General features: G+C 35.7%; 1 protein-coding gene across 1 annotated transcript; it reads left to right on the top strand.

Annotated features, from left to right (window-relative positions):
- Positions 1–2046: 2046 nt before the first annotated feature.
- LOC121381041 (ADP-ribosylation factor 6) lies at positions 2047–21489 on the top strand. Its single transcript, XM_041510121.1, has 5 exons — positions 2047–2232; positions 12880–12989; positions 13226–13329; positions 16223–16421; positions 16981–21489. The coding sequence occupies exons 2-5, from the start codon at positions 12908–12910 to the stop codon at positions 17121–17123; spliced, it is 528 nt and encodes a 175-aa protein (XP_041366055.1). The 5' UTR covers positions 2047–2232; positions 12880–12907; the 3' UTR covers positions 17124–21489.
- Positions 21490–23500: the final 2011 nt, after the last annotated feature.

Raw genomic sequence — 23500 nt, 5'->3', positions numbered from 1 at the left:
CACAAATATGGGGCGGGACGTAACCCAGTGGTAAAGCGTTCACTTGATGCGCGGTCGGTTTGGGATCGATCCTTGTCGGTGGGCCCATTGAGCTATTCCTTGTCCCGGCCAGTGCACCACGACTGGTATATCAAATACGGTGGTATGTGCTATTCTGTCTGTGGGATGGTGCATATAAAAATATTTCGTGCTACCAATGGAAAAATGTAGCGGGTTTCCTCTCTAAGACTAAATGTCAAAATTACCAAATGTTTGACATCCAATAGCCGATGATTAATAAATCAATGTGTCGCTAAACAAAAACAAACTTATTATGCAAACGTGTATTTTTAAATATGTGCAAGCGGTTCTGTCTCAGACAAAAGAGCGGACAAAGAAAGAAATGTTTTATTTAACGACGCACTCAACACATTTTATTTAGTGTTATATGGCGTCAGACATATGGTTAAGGACCACACAGATTTTGAGAGAAAACCCGCAGTCGCCACTACATGGGCTACTCTTTCCGATTAGCAGCAAGGGATCTTTTATTTGCGCTTCCCACAGGCAGGATAGCACAAACCATGGCCTTTGTTGTTCCAGTTATGGATCACTGGTCGGTGCAAGTGGTTTACACCTACCCATTGAGCCTTGCGGAGCACTCACTCAGGGTTTGGAGTCGGTATCTGGATTAAAAATCCCATGCCTCGCCTGGGATCCAAACCCAGTACCTACCAGCCTGTAGACCGATGGCCTATCCACGACGCCACCGAGGCCGGTAAAGAGCAGACAATGGTCAGAATCTAAAGCTATTGACTTGAGCTGACTTAGGAAACGGTAAGGCCACTTAGGCTTCGTTCGGCTTCACCAAAATTTGGCGTGATTGTTTTTATTTTGTTTTTTAAATGTCAAACTATGTCAAAGATGTTGGTAATTTTGACATATATTCTTAGAGTGAACCCGCAACATTTTTTCCCGTTAGTAGCAAAAATTAAAGAATATTTTTTATGCACCATCTCACAGACAGGATAGCAGAAACCACGGCCTTTGATATACAGTCATGGTGCACTGGATAGGCCTAAAACGAGAAATAGCCCAATGATGGGCGAGCGATTTAGTACCGTGCTTCTCGGGCAATGAAAAAAGGCTATTGGTTTTGTTTTTGTTTTTTTGTTTTGTTTTTTAAAGTGAAAAACTGGTTGCTGTTTTGACGAATATGGGACGTATACTATTTCTAGCGGGGCGAGGCGTAGTCCAGTGGTACAGTTTGATGCGCGGTCGTTTTGGGATCGATCCCCGTCAGTGGGCCCATTACGCTATTTCTCGCTCCAGCCAGTGCACCACGACTGGTACATCAAAGGCCGTGGTATGTGCTATCCTGTATATGGGATGGTGCATATAAAAGATCCCTTGCTGCTAATCGAAAAGAGTAGCCCATGAAGTGGCGACAGCGGGTTTCCTCTCTCAATATATGTGTGGTCCTTAACCATATGTCTGACGCCATATAACCATAAATAAATGTGCGTCGTTAAATAAAACATTTCCTTCCTTATACTATTTCTATCCCGAATTCTTGAGGAAGTCACTATGCTAAGTCACAGTAAGTGACTCAGCACAATATTTCCAGTTAATTATGCAGGGATTATTAGAGGTCCACATTAATTTGTTGTTATTTTTCACAAACTTGTATATGTTAAAATGGTGAAATGTGATACTTTGAACTCTGATAAAGCACCTATGAGTAAAAAGATTTCGTATGGGTGGAATAATATTGGATACAGAAATGACAAGGCACAAAATAGTTGTTCCCAAACAGAGTTATTCACCTTTAATTGAAGCCCAAACCAGCCTACAGATGGCGAAAATAGTTATATTCATCCGCGATGACAATTTGAATTTTGTTTTTAATAAACATATACAATGTTAATTTATTAGACAGAGATATTACTAATATTATTAACGCAAATTTGATATAGTGAATATTAATTCCAGTGTTGGACTATTTTTGAATTGTATACTGTACTACTTTGTCTCTATTTGCGGAAGCGATCATAACCGCCATTTGGCTCCGTTATGGAGGATGTGATTGCGGTATTTTTATTTTATCAATAATAATGTAGTAAACGTCATATAAATGTCTTTTGTGTTTATGTCACCTGATCCAGAACAATCGCTATATGATATATGCCTTTAAATAATTGGGAAATTTACAGTATTTGCTGTTCAGAGTGGTTATAACAAGCAAGGAGTCGGGTAGGTGTGTGCGGATGTGATATGTGATTTGCAAGTCCCCACCCAGAACCGGTTTAAATGTTACTAATATCGGCATCTTTATGTGTGATATCATTCTAACACAATACAATGTTACCGTTTTGACCTCAGTATGAGTAGATAAAAACACAAGAGGCATGGGTTTGCTTAAACCACCCTCGTGACACTGACGTCAACTTCGGTCTGGCGAATTACCAACATTAACCCAAACAAAAGTAAAGTATTTACCATTTGTGCACCTCAAGTTAATTATTGTGCTAATGGTTAATCAAATAAATAATATGGCAAGACTTCCGAGCATTCATGGTGATAGTATTATCTTTTCGTATCGTGCCACAATTGACTACAGAAACTTCAGAGATTGCTACACAATTCGAAAATGTTAAATACAGTGCTGTCCGGTGTATCGCGCACCTAAGCATTCAAAGACCATTTTCTATGTGAAAAACTGTGAAATACTTAATAAAATATGTCTCTCACCAATGTCGATGAAGCTGTGCATAATGTGAGATACACCACAAATTATTTTATGTCTAGTAAATAAACATTTAAATTTTTTCCATAAATGTAGACCCCCCTTGTATCCAAAACGATTTGAATGTCCGGTGATTCGTCGCAGTAGATGTGGGTCGGTGACCTCGCTATTTATAAACCACCTATGACCACACTTTGAAGCCCATAAACGCTACACTATTGTCCAATTATTTTAGTCGGCTACTTTTTTGTTTTGTCTTGTTGAAAGATATTACTGTGAAAATGAACAATCACACATGACCCATCTCGTTATCAGTTTTGGAATCATTTTCTTGAGTGGCACAGTACTGCAGATGCATACATGTTCATTGCCATGCATGGCTAAGATGTCTACATGGATTTTTTTCTTGGGAAGATTGTGCACACATATGGATCTTATTTCGCTTTCATTATTATTATTTGTTTTTTGGTAACATTGTGACAATTGTGAACTGGAATGACTGTCAATTAAGGTGTAAAACGTTTGTTTTCTTTGCATTTGTCTGTGTTTTCCTTTTCAGTTTAAATAAAAATAACCGAAAAAAATAGTTAATATAATTTTTAAAATGCGGCAAAGGTGTTTTTAGATTGGTTTTAACATTCTTAATATTAATAAGGCTGACCTACGTCATGTTTATAGACACGAAAGCAGGTGAATGATTTATTTTGAAATTATATATCATTATTGATAATTCTATAAAAAAAATTAATTGTACCCGTAACAATAAATATGTTGATACTTGATTAAACATTGAAAATGGAATTGAACTTTAATTTGTTAAAAACACTGACAACATAACTTCCTAAACATACTTGAGCAAAATGCCAAGTGCGCCGATACACCGAACATGGTTGTATAGTTGCTGTTCAATTTTCAACTGATCTCCAACTTGCTAATCAAGTACTGACAGTATTAGCATGTTCAGATGAAGGAAGTCTTTCCTTATTTTTTAGGGGCAGGACGTAGCCCAGTGGTAAAGTGCCTGCTTGATGCGCGGTCAGTCTGGGATCAATCCCTGTCGGTGGACCCATTGGGCTATTTCTTGTTCCAACCAGTGCTCCATAACTGGTGTTACAAAGACTGTGGTATGTACTATCCTGTCTGTGGGATGGTGCATATAAAAGATCCCTTGCTGCTAATAGAAAAAGAGTAGCCCATGAAGTGGCGACAGCAGGTTTCATCTCTCAATGTCTGTGTGGTCCTTAACCATATGTCTGATGCCATATAACCGTAAATAAAATGTGTTGAGTGCGTCATTAAATAAAACCTTTCCTTCCCGATTTTTTACTCTAGACATTAAGATCAGTTCTCACACACACACTGACGTTACAAACATTTATCAAAATAAATAACAAAAAAGAGAAAAAATTGTGAATATGATATGAATATTCAGAACTCATGCTACTTAGAAGCAGGCCTTTGAGAATTGAAAATTTGCGTAATCCATTTATATGGGTCATAAATTAATTGGTGAACGAAAAATGGGTTATGCAAACTATACTTATAAAAGCTATGCGCAAACGGAGCTCTCCTCAATTTTCAGAGGACTGCAGAGCTGCAGAATATGCCACTTCCACCCGAACCCCTCAAAAAAGCAAACATTTCAGTCTCATATTATGCTCAGAAGCCTGGAAATGCAGTATTTGAACACTTAAAATTCTTGTTTCTTTGGGGGGGGGGGTAGCATGCTCCGAAAGCCCTAACAGTTTCAGGCCCTCACAGTTTCCATCCCCACAGTTCCCACATACATATATACACACACACACTTTGAAATACACTCTATGGGTCCTAACTAACAACATAAACAATCTGATAACTAGTGCTGCAACGATAAACCGGTATACCACAATAATTGATCAGCTCGATACGAACTGCAGTACAGATTTGTGTATCGTGATTTTTACACGCTATTTTTTTTCCTTGTATTTTATTTCACTTGAAATAGGCAAACAAACAAAACCCCCATCATTTTATTAATTGGTGATGACAGGAAATGTAACAGTCACGTCAACCGTAGTCGGCTTATTTGTTGGCATATGAAGTGATAGGTCGGTTATACTTGGGTCTAACTTGTAAACAAAATGTGTTAAAAGTCCAATAAAAATAACCAGTTAACAATAATTACAAATAAATGTTTTGTTACTTAGACATTATTCATTGTTCATTTACGTTGGAATACTGCTACGGCTATTATCTTCAAAGAAATGAACCAATAAGTGATAATCACACTTCGTGGAATACTTCGTCCGATCGTTCAAAACCCCTTGACCAATAACCTCTGGTTCGGTCAATCTGCCGAAACATTGCGACTCAATACGTACATTTCCGGGTCAGGCATGCAGCAACGAAAAAGCCTGATGGTAAGGATTTACGAATGTGACAATTTATAAATAGTTTGATAACATCACACCAGTGTTCTAATAGACTAGTATTTTGTTAAAAAATAAAAATATGGCCTAAAACATTTAGCCTAACAGCTGAAACTAATAAAGATTATTAAAAACCTTATGCCTTCTGCTTTCATTAAAAAACAACAACCCATAAATATTAAATTTAAAAAACATCAAATATATTGCAATACATATTGCAGTACGGTTTTTTATACCGTAATATATCACAATACAATTTTGACTGTGTCGTTGCACCAGGGGTGGGGAAAAGCCCTTTTTTCCCAGTCTGGGACCGATTCTCGATCTCTGAGACCGAAATTATTTTTGAAAAACGCATTTGCCGGTCCCACTTTTGTCATTCTTGTCGGTCCGAAGCACCTGTCCATTTCTATTATTGAACAAATTCCTATCGGTCAAGTGGACCGGCCAGCCCAGATATCGGTATCTCGTGCATGATTTAAAATAATTAATAAATAGTGGTCAATATGGCTGGTGTTTCAGACGTTTGTGATTTTAAAGTCTGTTTAAGTATATCGCCAGTCACTGAAGTTGGACCTACAGTAGTGTCAATCGACTGCCACTAGGCTAGACATTTGTCAAAGTCGCTGAGCCGGTCAAGAGATTAAACAGACGTTAATGATAGCACCATTCTTGGTTTAGAAAGCCATCAAGGTATTACACTCCAATTAAAACAAAGGACCCAGAATTTGCAACTGGTTACAATCAACACCTGTGTACGGAGCTCTGGCGTGTCGAGTGTCCTAGTCTGAAGCAAGAGGCTTTTGTGCAATACAAACTGCATAAAATATAATGAAATAATCTATAAATGTATTTATTGTTGACTGTTCAATGTAGTGTATCCAATAATTATAAAGGATTTTAAAATTAACAAAAGGTTTCCACTTTTTTTTTAACAAGTGGGAGTAAGCAGAACAGCTACATGTACTGTTATCTCAATCCAATCAGTGATGACGTTATTACTCTCTTTGTCTAAACATGTGCTAGCTTAGGCTGTCAAGTACGTCAAACGGTGCCATCTTTTATTAATTTTCAAGACAGTACTGAATACTCATACTTTTTATACATACATGGGAATTAAAATTCATAACTTTTATTCCTTTTTTATATTATTTATTCTATTATGTAAAATATATACAATTTGTGGGGGTTTTCACTGATCATTATTGTGTGATTAAAAAAAAAATTCTGCATGTTTATAGTTTTGCGTTCATGATTCAAGATAAAACTATACAAATATTACTATGATTTTTTTTAAAAACTATTTGGCAAATATCGTTTTCTAAATGTTCTTTTTTTTTCTTCTCTCCTTTTCTCTCCCCTCTCCCGGTAGTGACGACATCAAGTGGGACCGATTGACAATTTTATTTTCCCCCACCCCTGCGTTGCACCCATACTAATAACATGTACTGATGTAGTCATCATTAAAACTAAAACATTGCATATGGCTGACATCAAACTGTTTTGGACTGGTAATAGGTTGTATTGTTTTCTTCACAAACTAAAGCTCAACCAGTTGAAGGTGCTGTTAATTAGCTATCCACAACAGTGGCTTTCATCAAAAACCTTGACCCTGACTTCCAGTAACCACAAAAATCAAATTGTATGGTATGTGGAGTATTGAATTAGTGACGTTGTATTGTACGCATTTATCTGGATGTTTGTTGAGATTACTATTACAGGCCATAGGATTTCAAATTTCATGTGAAACACTTTTTTTGTTCTATGCCTTGTGATCATAGGAACCCAATTCAGAAACTTGTTTTAAAAAATAATTATATACATATAGATAGATACAGATAGATACATAGATATATGTGTGTATATATATATATATATATATATATATATTACTTTCGTTGAATAGTCGTACTCAATATAATCATGAGCAACAAAATTTTGGTTCCATGATTTTACCGACACGCTACCGGAAATGATTGTTTCTTTGAAATCTGAGGTCCTGCTATTATGTAAGTCGGCAATACTTCGTATCCCTCACCCCTCCCTGAAGAAAAAAAGGTCAGTGAGTAGGTGAATTAAAACAAAATATGAATAAAATTTGAAAATAATAACTTGTGCTTCCTTAGATCTATAAACTTGTGCACATGTACATGTATACTAGGGGTGCAACGATAAACTCGAATATTCAGTGCACTGAACATCGATCTGTATCTTAGTTGCATTCGTATCTGTCACTAATTGAACCAAATATATATACGAATACATATGTAATGCTAACTGTACAATTTATGTTTCTAATTCACACTAGAACCAAAACGCAATACCAATTCGATTGTAACTTCAATATACAAGCGTGTAAATAGCTGATTAATGAACTAACTAGATTTTAGGCAGAGGACCCAACTGGGTTAAATGACTGCCCTCTTGCAATGTGGTTTTTTTTTTTTTTTTTTTTTTACATCTAAGCCACATGTGCCAAGCGAGTGCATGTTCAGCACTGTTGGGGATGTGAAACAGCAAAGAGAATCACTAAATCATTTACTGGCATAATTCTAGAATTTGAGCTCAAAATATTTCATTTTCATTGTTAAATTAATAAAAACATGAACAAAACATGACTGGTAAAACGTAAAAGACTATGTGGCAGAACATACAAAGATAGGTATCAATGTTGTGGCTAGTACTGATCAATGTTGGTGTCAACAATTTGTGTTTCCAAATTACTTGGGGGGTTGGGGGATCCATTTTAATTAATTAAGTTACTATTTGCAAGCAAATAATGTTTTGAGGCAAATTCAGGAATTCCATTTCAGATAGGTGATTCTGCGATCGTGGAAAATCAGTGCCTCTATCAAGACCCTTACCCATGCACAATTTCTGTCACACACACCTGACAATAGAATTACTAAAATTAAAATGCAGCACATTTACTTTTAGTGTCGGACACAGGTGTTGTCTGAGCTAGACGGTTTGTCTGTGAGCCTCTCACTATTGTCGCTTCAAACTCTTATATACTTAATTATTATTTATTTCCTCGACTGTTCCAAGTGGTCACTATTTTTAAAATGCAACATCAATTCCGCGTCTGCATCACTGACACAGCGAAGTTAAATTGATGTTTTGGCTCACTTGAACACCCACTTACTTGAGCCCTGATAATGTTAGCGTTGTAAATATTTTACACATAAATTAGCACCTTGCCCTGTCAAAATTGTGACTAGATCACCGTCGACAGATACATTCATAATCTTTATCACACAACAAGTTGGCTGATTGTCTGAAGTATGTTTTCAACATGTATTTAAAGTAACAAAAATGTGTTGTTTCGGAGGTGGGGGAGGGCATCACAATTCAAGTACAATTAGAAATAGAATAATATTATTTTGAGCAGTCATGATCATTTGCCTGCATAATTGTTTGTCACTTGGTGTTGCTTACTTTTCATAGCATAATCTAGCCCAGTGGTAAAGCACTTGATGTGCAGTCAGTCTAGACTCGATCCCTGTCTGTGGGCCCATTGGGTTATTTCTCGTTCCAGCCAGTGCACCACAACTGGCATATCAAAGGCTGTGGTAGGTGCTATCCTGTCTGTCAGACGGTGCATATAAAAAAGTCCCTAGCTACTTATGGAACAATATAACAGGTTTCCTCTCTAAGACTGTCAGAATTACCAAGTGTTTGACATCCAATAGCCAATGATTAATAAATCATTAGGCTCAAGTGGTGTCATCAAATAAAACATTTTTTTATTTTTATGTACTACTGCTTGACGTCATCTGTTATGCTCCACTGCAGTTCATGATTCATGTAGGCTTTTTTATCCAGGAAATAATTTGAGGGTTCGTATACTATTAGAAATAAAATGGACCATAACTGCCCCTACCAGGTGGTTATGGGTTTTAAATGTTTTCAAATTGGATAGTGCATTTTATTCGCTGTATTTTAATGATTATTTATTATTCAGAAACCTGCAGTGTATACATGTATTTATATGATGCAACATTGTTCAGAGGATTGTTTTCAAATTTTTTATTTTGGTAATTGATTGAAAATTGATTACTAACTACTATTTGAACATTTAGAATTGCATGTGTAGCAATCCCTGAATCGTGCATAGTTAATCGCAACATGATATATATCTATATGTGTATGTGTATGTGTGTGTGTGTATATATATATATATATATATATATATATATATATATATATAATATATATATATACATATATACACTAGGGGTGCAACGATACAGTCAAAACCGTATTGCAATATAAGAAACCGTATTGCAATATAGTTGATATTATTTAAATTTAATATTTATGGGTTGGGTCTTTTTTTTAATGTAAACAAGGCATAACTTTTTAATGATTTTTATTAGTTTCAGCTGTCAGGCTAAATGTTTTAGGCCATATTTTTATTTTTTAACACAATACTTGTCTACTAGAACACCGGTGTGACGGTGTCAAACTATTTATAAATTGTCATATTCGGAAATCCTTACTATCGGGCTTTTCCGTTGCCGCTCGCTTAACACGGAAATGTACGTATTGAGTCGCTATGTTTCGGCAGATCGACCAAACCAGAGCCGAGGTATTTTGAACGATCAGCTGAAGTATTCCGAGTTCAGTGAAAAACAGCGAAGTGTGATTCTCACTTGTTGGTTTATTTCTTTGAAGATGATAGCCGTAGCCGTATTCCAACGTAAATGAACAATGAATGATAATGTGTAAGTAACAAAACATTTATTTGTAATTATCGTTAACTGGTTATTTTCAATGGACATTAAACATGTTTTGTTTAGAAGTCAGAACCAAGTATAACCGACCTATCACTTCGTATGCCAACAAGTAAGCCGACTACGCTTAACATGATAGTTACACTTCCTGTCACCACCAATTAATAAAATGATGTGGATTTTGTTTGTTTATTTGCCTATTTCAAGTCAAATAAAATACAAGGAAAAAAAATAGCGTATAAAAATCGCGATACGCAAAACTGTACCGCGGTTCGTATCGAGCTGATCAATTATCGCGGTATACCGGTTTATCGTTGCAGCACTAATACATACATACATACATACATGTATGTGTCATTCATATTTAAAGTAACGTTTTACTTATCGGGTTGCAATATTGGAATAAATGTATATACAATGTAATTTATCTTTAAGTTAATAGCATTTAACAGCAGGTAATATTTGCATCATGCTGGCTGTTACTGTGTTAATAGTGTTAACGACTATTGTTCAACATGTTGGGAGCTATTTAATTAAGATAATGTGAACGGGCATGATATTCCATATTGTAGGGATCTCTTTAAGTTTAGCTGAAGTATGGTGTATTGTTTCCACAAAATATTGATTTCTTTAACTTGAAAAACAAATATGTTTATGTATACCTCAACCTGTAACTTGCAAGACTGCATGTGGAAGTTATCACTTGAGTTTATCAGCAGGAGCAACATAAAAAATGCTGTTTAATGATAACCACAGAGCTATTTCCTATGTGGCTAGGTTATGGTTACTTAATACTGAATCTCTTCAAGATGGTAGTTTCACCTGTTGAAAGACTAGATAACTGAATTTGTAAAACTGCTTCTAAAGACACGACTGGATTCAGGAAGGAAGGAAATGTTTTATTAAAACATTTATTTGACTGCTATATGGCATCAGACATGTGGTTAAGGACCACACAGATATAGAGAGGAAATCCGCTGTCACCACTTTCATGGGCTACTCTTTTCGATTAGCAGCAAGGGATCTTTTATATGCACCATCTCACAGTTGTGGAGCACTGGCTGGAACGAGAAATAGCCCAGTGGGGCCACTGACGGGGATTGATCCTAAATCGACCGCGCATTGACTGGATGCAGTACCATTACTAACTTATATGACCAACAGAGATCTAAGCAGAGAACTTCAACAATATCAGCCATTTAACAAAAGAAGCTGTTTAATAAGGCTATTAATATTTATAATGTTTATGTACATGTATGTACATTTATCTTGAGTCCATTGTACATGTATTTTTAAACTGAAACAGGTGAGTGAATTCTCAGTATATACCAGATCAGATTGTCGTGTTCAATGTACATGCATGTATAAGTGTGGGTCGAAAGAACAAAGATACTCTTCACATTGTCAGATGTCAGATATTGTGTTCCAAGGACTGTATGTGTGTGTGTGTTGGGGGGACGGGGGTGATTAAAAAAGTTCTTTAGACAACTTTGAAAATGTTTGAACACCATTTTTATTATATGTACATGTTCAAACATGTACTGAAATTTCAGTCAAGTGTGTGTGTGTGTGTGTGTGTGTGTAAATAATTTGAAGACTTGGGAGTGTATAGTATAATATATTGTATTTTGCTTTCAGCATAATTGGGTGGTGGAGGGGCAGGATACAGCACAGTAGAAGAGCAGTCACTGCCACTCACCATAGATACACTAGGTCATACATGTAGAATAGAATAGATCTCTCTTAAAGCATCACACACCCCCACCCACCCAGGTGTATGTACTGACCTGTATTGAAAATAAATACAAATGAACACTTTCTGATTGGTAGGGGAAACTACATACTTATGCATGTGCATTTCTGCCAGAAAATAATTTTAGAGTTTATAATAAAAAGAAAGCAGGTCATTAGTGCATGATAGTGCCCTTACGAGGTGAATATGGGTTTGAACTCTGTTGAAATTGGACACTGTATTTCATGTACTTTGACCAGTTTTAAACAATGTTCAGCTCTTATTACTACATGTATATAATCTGTCTTAAAAAAAGAAGAAGAATGTCTCAATTAATTTCTATGGTTTGACCAACCGTACCCTCTGGCAAAAGCCGTAGTTTAAATATCCTGAGATGTGGTTATGCAAATGTCTATTTCTTCATACATGCATTGTGTGTACTTATTTATATTTCTACAAGCCAGATGTATTTTCGATGTCTTTTTCTTTCTTTTTTCTCCAAGTTATATATATAGTGTTTTCCCTAGCTTGTTTTAGTATGGTGCAGCACCATGCCTCAATAGTCTGGCACCATCTTGCCTTAATCAGCGCCAGGCTGCCCTGAGATTAAACGAGCCTTTTTCAGAAATTAATTCTAAAATTGCCTTTATAAAACACCCAAAAAGGTATTATTAATTAATAAAATATACCTTTTTTATCTTTTTGCCATTCATTTATTAAAGCAAGCACATAAATTACATTAATGGGGGTTTTTTTTAATAAAAAATAAGTGCCCCGAAAATGGTGAAAATGCCCCAGAAGTGTTTGCCTAATTTCTAGGGAAATCACATGTATGTATGTATGTAATTTTATATTTTGAATATCTCTATTGTATACATGTATGTCAGGTTTTGACTTAAACATACATATATTCAATGACACACTGGCACAGGGGATATTAAAATCCTTTATTGCCTTCACAAATTTCCTCATGCCGATACCAAGACCCGAACCTGTGGCACCCAATCGCCCGCAATTGTTGGGCCGGAACGCTACCAATCAGACCAACTACGTTCCACAAAAATAGAACGATTGTTAGTCGACCATATTCGTACCGGTCTAACAACCACGTGGTTCTAAGGCCCCTTATGTATGTATGTATGTACATGTATGCATATGATTAATAGAACTATATTGTATACTTTATAGTATACGTGCATTATGTAAACAATCCAGTATTATTATTTTTCATTTTTATTATTATTATTTATTTATTCATTTAATGTTTTGGTTTTTCAGATTTGATGCCTGTTGGCAGTCCTTCAGGATGGGGAAACTGTTGTCAAAGATATTTGGCAACAAGGAAATGAGAATATTGATGCTGGGGCTTGATGCTGCAGGGAAAACCAGTATCCTTTTTAAAAACAAAATAGTCATAATTAAAAAAATGTAGCTTTTGCAAAGAGGATAGGGGGTTGATAAATCATCTTCTCTCTCTCTCTCTCTCTCTCTCTCTCTCTCTCTCTCTCTCTCTCTCTCTCTCTCTCTCTCTCTCTCTCTCTCTCTCTCTCTCTCTCTCTCTCTCTCTCTTGTATGTTTTTGTTTTTGATGTGTTTGTTATTAATTTTCCTTGACCAACCTTTAGCCGTTCTATACAAACTGAAGCTTGGCCAGTCTGTAACTACGATACCAACAGTGGGCTTTAATGTAGAAACTGTCACATACAAAAATGTCAAATTTAATGTTTGGGTAAGTAAATTCACTTGTACACTTTTTAATGAATATTTAACCGTGTTTGCATACATGTACATTGTTACTCAATTTTCATTCATTTGGGGATGGGACGTAGCTCAGTGGTAAAGCTCTTGCTTGATGCACGGTCGGTTTAGAATCGATCTCCATCGGTGGCCCCATTGAGCCATTTCTCGTTCCATCCAGTGCTCCACAACTAGTGTAACAAAAGGCTGTGGTATGTACTATTCTGTCTGGGATGGTGCATATAAAAGATCCCATGCTGCTAATCGAAAAATAGTAGCCTGTGAAGTGGCGACTGGGTTTCCTCAATATATCTGTGTGGTCCTTAACCATGTCTGATGCCATATAACCATAAAATAAAATGTGTTGAGTGCATCGTTAAATAAAACCATTCATTCATTCATTCATTCATTTAGACAACTGTTTAATTCATGTGTGTTTTAACATGTTTTCTGTTTGTCAAATTCTTTCTCTGCTATGTACTGTATGTGTAAAACACACTGCATCTGTAACACTGTAGTGATTCAACTATTTTCCTATCAGGATTACCATCCTGTAACGGAATATTATTTCCTCAAATGGCTCTGTGTACTTCCTGTTAGGCAGTCACATCCATTATGGTCATACACACATATATGTACATACACACATATATGTACATACACACATATATGTAATAAACATGTAGTATGACAGATGTCATTGTACAAATTGCGACTACACCCATGTGCACTGTAACTCTGTTGCCTGTACTTGGATAAAATAATAATACACAGATTAAAAAAAAAAGTTTAACGACACCACTAGAGCACATTGATTATTAATCATTGGCTATTGGATATCAAACATTTGGTTATTTTAACCTACAGTCTTAGAGAGGAAACCAGCAATTTTGTTCCATTAGTAGCAAAGAATCTTTTATATGCACGATCCCACAGACAGGATAGTACAGCCTTTGATATACCAGTTGTGGTGCACTGGCTGGACCGAGAAATTGCCCATTGGGCCCACTGACCAGGATCAATCCCAAATTGACTATGCATCAAGGGAGCACTTTACCACTGGGCTACTCCCGCCCCTGATATGCAATAGAAAAACAGTTGTTTTTGTTTTTTGTGTTTTCTCTATCTCTCTCTCTCTCTCTCTCTCTCTCTCTCTCTCTCTCTATCTCTCTCTCTCTCTCTCTCTCTCTCCTCTCTCTCTCTCTATCTATCTCTCTCTCTCTCCCCCTCTCTCCCTCTCTCCCTCTCAAATGCTGTCAAATGTTTTTTAAAAATCCCAGTAATAATCTTCCGTAATTTTATCAAAGAAAACAAGTCAATTTACTCATTTGTGGTATGTGTTGGTAGTGGACACTAATGAAATACATGTATGTATATGTAGTATCATTTTAACAATGTATGTATTGTGTTGGGTGTTAGGTTGGGTTGTTGTTGGGTTTTTTTGTTAAAGGTATGTATGGACCTACCGGTACATGTTTATGCATGTGTACATGTAATTATAATACTTGTCATTGCATATATTGTCACATCTAAAAATACATTTCTTGATATATATATATATATATATATTTTTTTTTAATTCTTGAATTCTTTTTTTAAAGGGACATTCCTGAGTTTGCTGGAATTTTTAAGATGTTATTGACTAACAGAGACTTTTTGACGACTAATTACATATCAAATATATCTGTCTGCATAAAACATTAGTGACTGTATATTAAACATGTTTTTGATCATTCTAATATTTGTACTAGGGTTAAATTTCATTTTATTTCCTAAAAAGGATTTTTTCGTACGTACGGAATTATTTGAAGACAAAATCCAGTTTGGGCTTCTTACAAATATTAAGACGACCAAAAAGACATTGAATATACAGACACTGATATTCTAAACAAGAAAATATAATTATTATGTAAGTTTAATCGTAGAAATATTTTATTAGTCGGAAACATCTTACAATGCAGCAAACTCGGGAATGTCCCTTTAATTCATTGTTTTATTATTATCATGTCTTTGTACGGCATGGAACCAGTTAATCCCATGACCAGGTTTTAAGTAATGCGTACATGTACTTCAAGGGTACATGGCAATAATAAATTACAGTTTTTACCACTTCATATTAATTGAGAAAATCTCAGTTTATAATTTAATTACAGGCCTCGGTAGCATCGTGGTTAGGCCATTGGTCTACAGGCTGGTAGGTACTGGGTTCAGATCCCAGTCAAGGCATGGGATTTTTTAATCCAGATACCGACTCCAAACCCTGAGTGCTCCACAAGGCTCAATGGGTAGGTGTAAATCACTTGCACCGACCAGTGATCCATAACTGGTTCAACAAAGGCCATGGTTTGTGCTATCCTGCCTGTGGGAAGCGCAAATAAAAGATCCCTTGCCTGTCGTAAAAGAGTAGCCTATGTGGCAACAGCGGGTTTCCTCTCAAAATCAGTGTCAGAATGACCATATGTTTGATGTCCAATAGCTGATGATAAGATAAAATAAATCAATGTGCTCTAGTGGCGTCGTTAAATAAAACAAACTACTTTTTTTTGGAGAAAGTTTCAATCATGATTTTTCCCAGAATATATTTAAGTCTCTGACCCTACTGTTCTGTTTGTTGGATAGATAATGCATATAAAAGATTACTTGCTGCTAATGGGAAAATGTCGAAGGTTTCCTCTGAAGATTACTCTGATAATTTCTGACATCCAGTAGCCAATGAATAATTAATCAATGCACTCTAGTGGTGTCGTTAAACAAAACAAACTTTTTTCTTTCTTTTTTGCATATTGCCCCATAGCGCATATATAAAGCCATGAATTAACACACATGGTGTGTGTGCCCCACCTTCCCACAATATAAAATGTATTTGTGTTTTGTTGTGATTCCAGGATGTTGGTGGCCAGGATAAGATACGACCTCTATGGCGTCACTACTACACTGGTTCACAGGGTCTGATATTTGTGGTCGACTGCGCAGATCGGGATAGAATCGATGAAGCCAGAACAGAGCTACATCGAATTATTAATGACCGAGAGATGCGGGATGCTATAATTTTAATATTTGCCAACAAGCAGGATCTTCCAGATGGTATTATTCCATTTTTTTTTAAAGTTATTAACACATGACATAAAATAATCACTGAAATGCGGGAAATCCGTAGAAAGGATTACGCTGCTGTTCATCAAATGCAAATTTTTGACTAATCAAAACATGAATTTGGCTCCAGATTTTCTGAACAAATCATTAAAGTGCTAATAAATTTTGGGGTCTAGATTAAAGCCTGAATTAAATAACAATATAATATATATATATATATATATATATATATATATATTTAGCTAACAAGATGTGGTGGTGTACACAGAGTGCTGGATTAGACAGCTATCACCCAAGCTATTGTCACAAAAGGCAGGACTTTAAAATCATACCAATTTACACAGAAATCTGGTTATTTTACCGCTATCACTCAAGTTGTTGTCACAAGGCAGGACCTTAAAATCATACAAGTTTACACCGAAATCCAGTTAACAAAGATGCCGGTTTGGAGAGGGTCCACTGTATTATTATTATTCTATATATATTTTATTAATTCCCAATCTGTTTTCATGTATTTAAATAAAGTTTCTTTTTCGTTTTTGTTGTGTAGCCATGAAGCCGCATGAAATTCAAGAGAAGCTAGGCCTTACCCGGATACGTGACCGGAACTGGTATGTGCAGCCCGCGTGTGCTACAACAGGAGACGGACTTTACGAAGGCCTCACTTGGCTGACTTCCAATTCCAAGTCTTGATTTTATTCATTCTAGGTGACATTGTTTTTATAAATTTCTCTTCATGAGAAAGGACACACGTGTCGCACCTGTACGTTTGGTACGCTGCGCACCAGATATTGTATATGAAGCATCGTAACAACTAGGTTAGCACCCTAGACGTTAATCTTTCACACGATTTATTGTGTGTCATGGTGAAATAAGGCACAAATGAACTGTTTTACAGACCTACAGTGGTTTTCCTTTACAAGCAGTTTTTCTTCCGTGTAGCCATATTTATTTCACTTTTTTTTTGTTGCATTATTAACACAGGTGCTTGCTTCTATTTAATGAGACTTGTTAAGGGCCTCCCCGAGTGTATATTTTTCTCAAGTGTAGTTTTTTTTTAATATTGTGCTAGAGAACCGATGTGGAAGAAAGGATAAACTGATGTCTTTCGTGAACTGGCATATTGTTGGGGTTTTCGGGTCATGTATCTACTAACTAGATTGATTCCTTTATAAATCAAATCATAGCCAGAGTGTTGAGTATTTGTGTCATATACGGAGCGTTATTTTTGATAACATCAAACTCATCGGGTGTGTTTGTTTTTCATATGATGTGGCTAGGTGTTGGAATATTTATTATATAAGAATAATGTGCTCATGTCAAATACTCTTCAGACTAGACACAAGGTGGGACATCAGGTACTGCAACTCCTGGTGTATTACCAGTGGCGGATCGACGGAAAATAGTGCCTACAGCAAGCACTGAAATTGCGCCCCTGTCCAAACATCTGACACCCATCTTTTAGATAATGTCCGACTTCAATAGAAACTGCTCAGTGGCGCCCGCTTCAAGTACCTGCCATAACCTAGGTACGCCACTGGATATTACCAGATTTGATTGTCTCTTCCCACCTCCTTCCTGAATTTGGTGCCCTAGACAGAAGATTAATTTGCCTGGTGGTAAATCCAGCCTAGGGATTTTCGAACCGATCTTAGTGCTAAGGAATCGTAAAACCATCGTAGGCTGTGACTTCGTCGTCGTGATGTCATAGCTTATGGTGGTTTTACGATTTCGTAGTGCTAAGATGGCTTCGAAAATATGCGCCCTGGTCTATAATTATAACTGAAGTCATGGGTATATTTATCAGCTGTCTGTATACAATTACCTCCACTAACTTCAGTATTACAAGTCATAAAGGGCATTCCTGACTTTGTAGCCATAGTAACGTATTGCTGGCTTACAGTGTTTACATATTGGTTATGTATTCTTGCTTTGGATATCGATGTCAGTATATGCCTTGTGGTCATACTAATGTTTGTAATAACGCTAACTGAATTTTACCACAAAAATGTGTATATTAGGAGATAAAAAATCCAGTTTGAATTACTACAAGCATTAGGATGACAGAACTGCATTGGCTGTATAAACATTAATATTTTAAGCAGGGGAAAAGTAATTATTGTGTAAATCTAATCATTGTGAAAGCTCTGTGAGCCGGTGTCATGTTACAATGTCTTCAATATCGGAATAAACCCAGTAAGAAACAGTTTACGATTGCTGGTCTGGCATTTGTGTTTTTATCACTAAATAACTTTGCAGTTAAAAAAACAAAACAGTTATATTAAATAACAATGTTTCAGTCCAAAAAATTGTGTCTTGGTCCCTGTCACAAAATTATTAGCTTTAACTAATTTAATGCCATTGATCAAAAGACCATTTATTGTGTCTTAAAGAATTTAGTATTCATTTGCTGAACTTTGCATCCGTGAATTGTCCTATGTTTACATAATGTTTCAACAGGTACCAAATGGTGCCATGAGACAAATGACTTTGGTTTCTTTAGATGTTTGTTGGCACTATTTGCAGGTGACATGCGCCATCATTATAAAATGACTTAAACCTGATGCTGTTAGCGAAGTTATTAATTGTTTTTGTTTGTTTCAGGGGTTTTTTGGGGGGTGGGTGGGGGCTTGTCTTGCCTTTATGAAGCCAAAATGGAGATATTGGTATTACTTTTCCAGCGACAGTGGTCAACTTTGACATTTAGCTTAACGTTTAGTTTTACATTTTGCACCATTTCTCACAAACTATAAGCCCTAGATCAATGAAACTTGGTATATAGGTGCACCTATCGATATACATCATAATGCATGTGAAAAGACATATTAAAAACATTTTTAGTTAATTTTTATTTATTTTTGAAAGTAATTTTTATATCATTTTTTTTAAATGCTTGAGATGAATATGGATGCAGCTGTCGTCGAATAAGTTTATGGCAGGCGAGACATTTAATTTTGCAAAAAAAATTGTTTTGTTTTGTTTTGTTATGTGTGGCCATAATTCAAAACCATACTTTTTGTCACTAATTTAAACTTTATGGTCTGGACAGGTCCTACAAAATGTTGCCTGAAAATCTATATACAGTTGAATCCCGTTGGCTCAAACCCCATCGGTGCTCGAGAAAGTGTTCAACCCATCAGGTAGTTCGACCTAACCACTCGGTCAACAACGTGTAAGTGTAACTCGGGAGTTCATTTTTGGTTCGAGCGTAGCTGTGTATTTAACCTTTCCAAGTTAAACCAACGAGATTCTACTGTATTTAATTTGTTCTAAAACACATTTTTTATTATTTACACGGCCATCGGGTTCCAGTAGTTCCATTATTTTGGTTTATTTTTAAATTATTATGGCTATGTAGCTATAAATCAAAATAATGATAACAAAATATTAAAAAAGAGCTCAATTTTTAGGTACCATTAACTGTTTAAATTTTTTGCAAAACAGAATAAAGTAGCAGGCATTAGTTGAGAGAGAGATCTAGCTCAGTCCATAGAGAGCTTGCCTGCGGTGCTGGGGTTGTAGGGTCAGACCTGGATTATTTTGGTCCCAGCTAGTGCCCTATGACAGGTACATCAAAGGTATGTGCTGCCTTGTCTGTGGTGCATATTAAAGATCCCTTGCTGCCAATGGAAAATATTTAGTGGTTTCCACTGAAGACTATTAAAATAACAAAATGTTTTTACATCCAGTAGCCGATGATTAATTAATTAATGTGCTCAAGTGGTGTCGATAAACAAAATCAAACATTAAAGTTAGACGCACAAGATAGTGACTCAATGAGGGAAGATGGTAGGCAAGTGTTGTATACTCTACACCTGCACAATAAATTTTTATTTAACCATGTATGCATACTGAAAAAAACTTTGCAGCATATCTACGACAGAAAATAATAACACCCTGTGAAATCGATTCTAGAACAGTCCTAGGGGGGAAAAAGTATCTTTAATAATTTAAGAATAATTAGCATTCTTCAACCCGATACCACTTTCATCATATTGTTTTTGAAAGAGTTATTCCCCTTAATGTTGAAATTGTATGCTTAAAACCGGTTTTGTTTTTACCTAGCTCTGTGTATTGATCTGCTATCGGTCACATTGAAATCATGAATTGCATAATTAAATAGAGATTATTACACGACCTTGTGTGTCATGCTGATTATATGGAACGGTATTCAGGATTCTTGTGTTGTGAGAGTGAGGGCAATGCAAGAATCCTGACACTAGGTTTGTAAATTCAGTATGGCTCACAAAAGAATGTAGTAATTTCTTTATTATCTGTATTTTTTTATTTTTTTTATGGATAACAAGAACCATGTAAAAAAAAAAATATATATATATATATAAACTAGAAGGAAATGATGAAATCATTTTGTAAGCGTCATCATCTTCCCTTCATAGACAGTTATATGATAATGACCAACCAATGGCAAAACATAATAAAGTTACAATGAACTTTATTAATGAAATATGAAATGTAATTACAATATTTCACAAGCACAGAGCTAAGACTAGGGAAGCTACATCATGTTATGATGTCGCTTCCCAAAATTATGTCATTGGTTAGTCATGTTATTACACGTAACGTGTGCTTTGAATGGTTTCTATTAACTGTTATTTTGAACCATGTGGATAATAAATTTGTTTTATTGCAGTATAGAGACTGTTTGCTGTTATTTAACTAGGTCATGTACATGTAAAAATGTCTTGAAAATAATAATTTTTAACCCTTGTTTTTTCCATTTCAAAATGTTTATTTCTTTGCCATTAACAATGTTTTCATTTGTGATTTATTTTCTTCATACCCCTTATTTAACATAGTATAAAGCTAACTCCTTTAGTTAATTTAGTGCTAGACACATACTTTACTGAGTCGTAACAATGGGTAAGGGTATTTAGTTTCCTGAGTTATCAATAGTTTGCAGTGCTTTGTTTTAAACGAAAGAGTTAAACTGAAACCTTGTTAAGTGAGCTCACGTGTTTCGTTAAATAGTACAATGCCTAGGCCCTATGAATTGCCTGTACATAGCTGTACACCTCATTTTAATTCAGCTTGTGATCTGTGTCACCAAAGGCACAAATTTAAAATGTGTTAATTTTTTTTCTACGGTCATGCCATCAACATTTTGTGCGTACGTCTGCTTTGAGACATTCATCAGCGATAATATGACATCACTAGTCATTTGCATGTACAGGTTACCGTCAGTGTGTTGTACAGGGCTTCTAGAATTCTTATAAAATCCACTAGCCATGGGATCAGGAATTAAAAAAAATTACTACCCACAATTAAAAATTCACTAGCCCTACTTTACTTTTAACTTACTACAATTTGACTAATTAATAGTAATAATCAGATAATATGTAACCTAAAGAGAGAGATAGAGCTTAAAAACACTAACACTGGGTGGTGGTGGTGGGGGTAGGATATTCATATTTACAAAATAGACTTAACTGCAGCATTTGACTGTCGGGCATGGCAATAGTAGTTATTTACTAGCCCAACACTGAAATTCACTAGCCATGGGAGTGGGGCTACCATAATCTAGAAGCCCTGGATGCGGCACACACAATAATAAGTCAATTGGCCTGGCTTGTGCAAATGTAATTGTGAGACGTCGGTTATCTTGATGTTTCACATCAAATAGCTGTTGGTTAATTAATCAATGTGCTCAAGTGATGTCGTTAAACAAAAGCAAACGTTTAACTTTGCAATGCATTTAATATTTTAGTAGGTAGTACTATTAATTTAGGGTACCAGCCATGGTGGTACAGTGGGATCATTTATGTGAATTTCATTACTGCCAAACTGGACAAACTGTTGAACGTTTTCATTTGCATGTACCAACACATACCTGTCAAATTTCAAGCAATATGTCAAACAGATGTGTAGTAACTCAGTCAGTTTATTAAACTGATATTCCTGAAGGGAATTGGACTTGGTTTTTTATGCCAAGTATATTTTCTCACGCATCTGCCATTTTTTTTTTTAGTAAAATAAATGCAAGTCTTTTCTTTTTTAAATGATAATGTTAAGTTTGGAATTTTTTGCTACCCATATGGTTCCAAATATAGTGGTAGGTATATACGGTAAATTATAGACTTGGCCTTGAGAGATGGAGAAGATGGAGATTTAAGTTTTGGGGCACTGGAGCATTAGGGCATTATGTCAGTTTGCCGCATGGCTGCTGTTAAATTTGAGCCCTGTGCATAACAAAGCAATGCCTCCCATTGGAGCATGGCACATTTTGTAAGGATTATCTGTTATTTCTTTTACTTTCATTGGGGTATGAACAAAACCCAAAAAAATCATCCGCAAACTGAATCGGCGAAGCCATTCTCACATGATTTTTTTTTTTTTCATACCCAGATGAACATAAAAGAAATGGCAAACAATCCTTATAATTAAATTTAAAACATACTTACTAATGATAACATTTAGTTCATATTTTATTTTTAATTATTTTTGGTCCTGTAAACAATAACGCTCAATAAGACAAAGTACCAACACAAAATGGAAGTCATCAGGTATGACGTTCCACGACGACGTAATTTTTACATTCATCGAGAAATGAATAAACTCCCATTTCTGTGGCTGGACCAATGTAATGAATGTAGTGGAAATTTAATTATTATGAAATACCTCATCATTCTGACATCAGTGCAAATGCTAATTCCTTGGAATTACTTCATTGGGTGACATTGTTTACAAATCCACTCTTCCTAGGATATTAAAAATGTTGCCATTTTTTTATCAAATTATGTTTCTGAAGAAATTCACATGATATGTTTTATATGCTTTAATTTTGTCAGAAAGATTGGAAAGTATTTCTGCTTTCTGTGCTCAAACATTTCAACTGGGTAGATGCATGGCAGAGGATTAAGTTGGCACCAAAAAAAAAAGGGCATCATTTTCCCTTTAATTACAAATCCCATCGATATAGGTATTTTCACATATAGAATTTATAGGTTAATTTGTTTTTGTATTTATTTTTACGTTTTTGTTTTGAAAAATTGTTGCTTGACAACAAAGTTGTGTGTTTGTAAGCAGAGAGAAAAATTCAAAACCAAGATGCA

Source organism: Gigantopelta aegis, chromosome 9 (assembly GCF_016097555.1).
Source record: "Gigantopelta aegis isolate Gae_Host chromosome 9, Gae_host_genome, whole genome shotgun sequence".
Lineage (NCBI taxonomy): Eukaryota > Metazoa > Mollusca > Gastropoda > Neomphalida > Peltospiridae > Gigantopelta > Gigantopelta aegis.
The sequence above is the reverse complement of the archived record's forward strand: the minus strand, read 5'-3'. Positions and strand labels throughout refer to the sequence as shown.

What these genes read in the sequence shown, in the direction of transcription:
- LOC121381041 (XM_041510121.1), top strand. Translation starts at nt 12,908, where the DNA reads ATGGGGAAACTGTTGTCAAAGATATTTGGCAACAAGGAAATGAGAATA. An exon ending in TGATGCTGCAGGGAAAACCA is followed by an intron (nt 12,990 to 13,225) that starts GTATCCTTTTTA and finishes ACCAACCTTTAG; the next exon opens with CCGTTCTATACAAACTGAAG. An exon ending in CAAGCAGGATCTTCCAGATG is followed by an intron (nt 16,422 to 16,980) that starts GTATTATTCCAT and finishes TTTGTTGTGTAG; the next exon opens with CCATGAAGCCGCATGAAATT.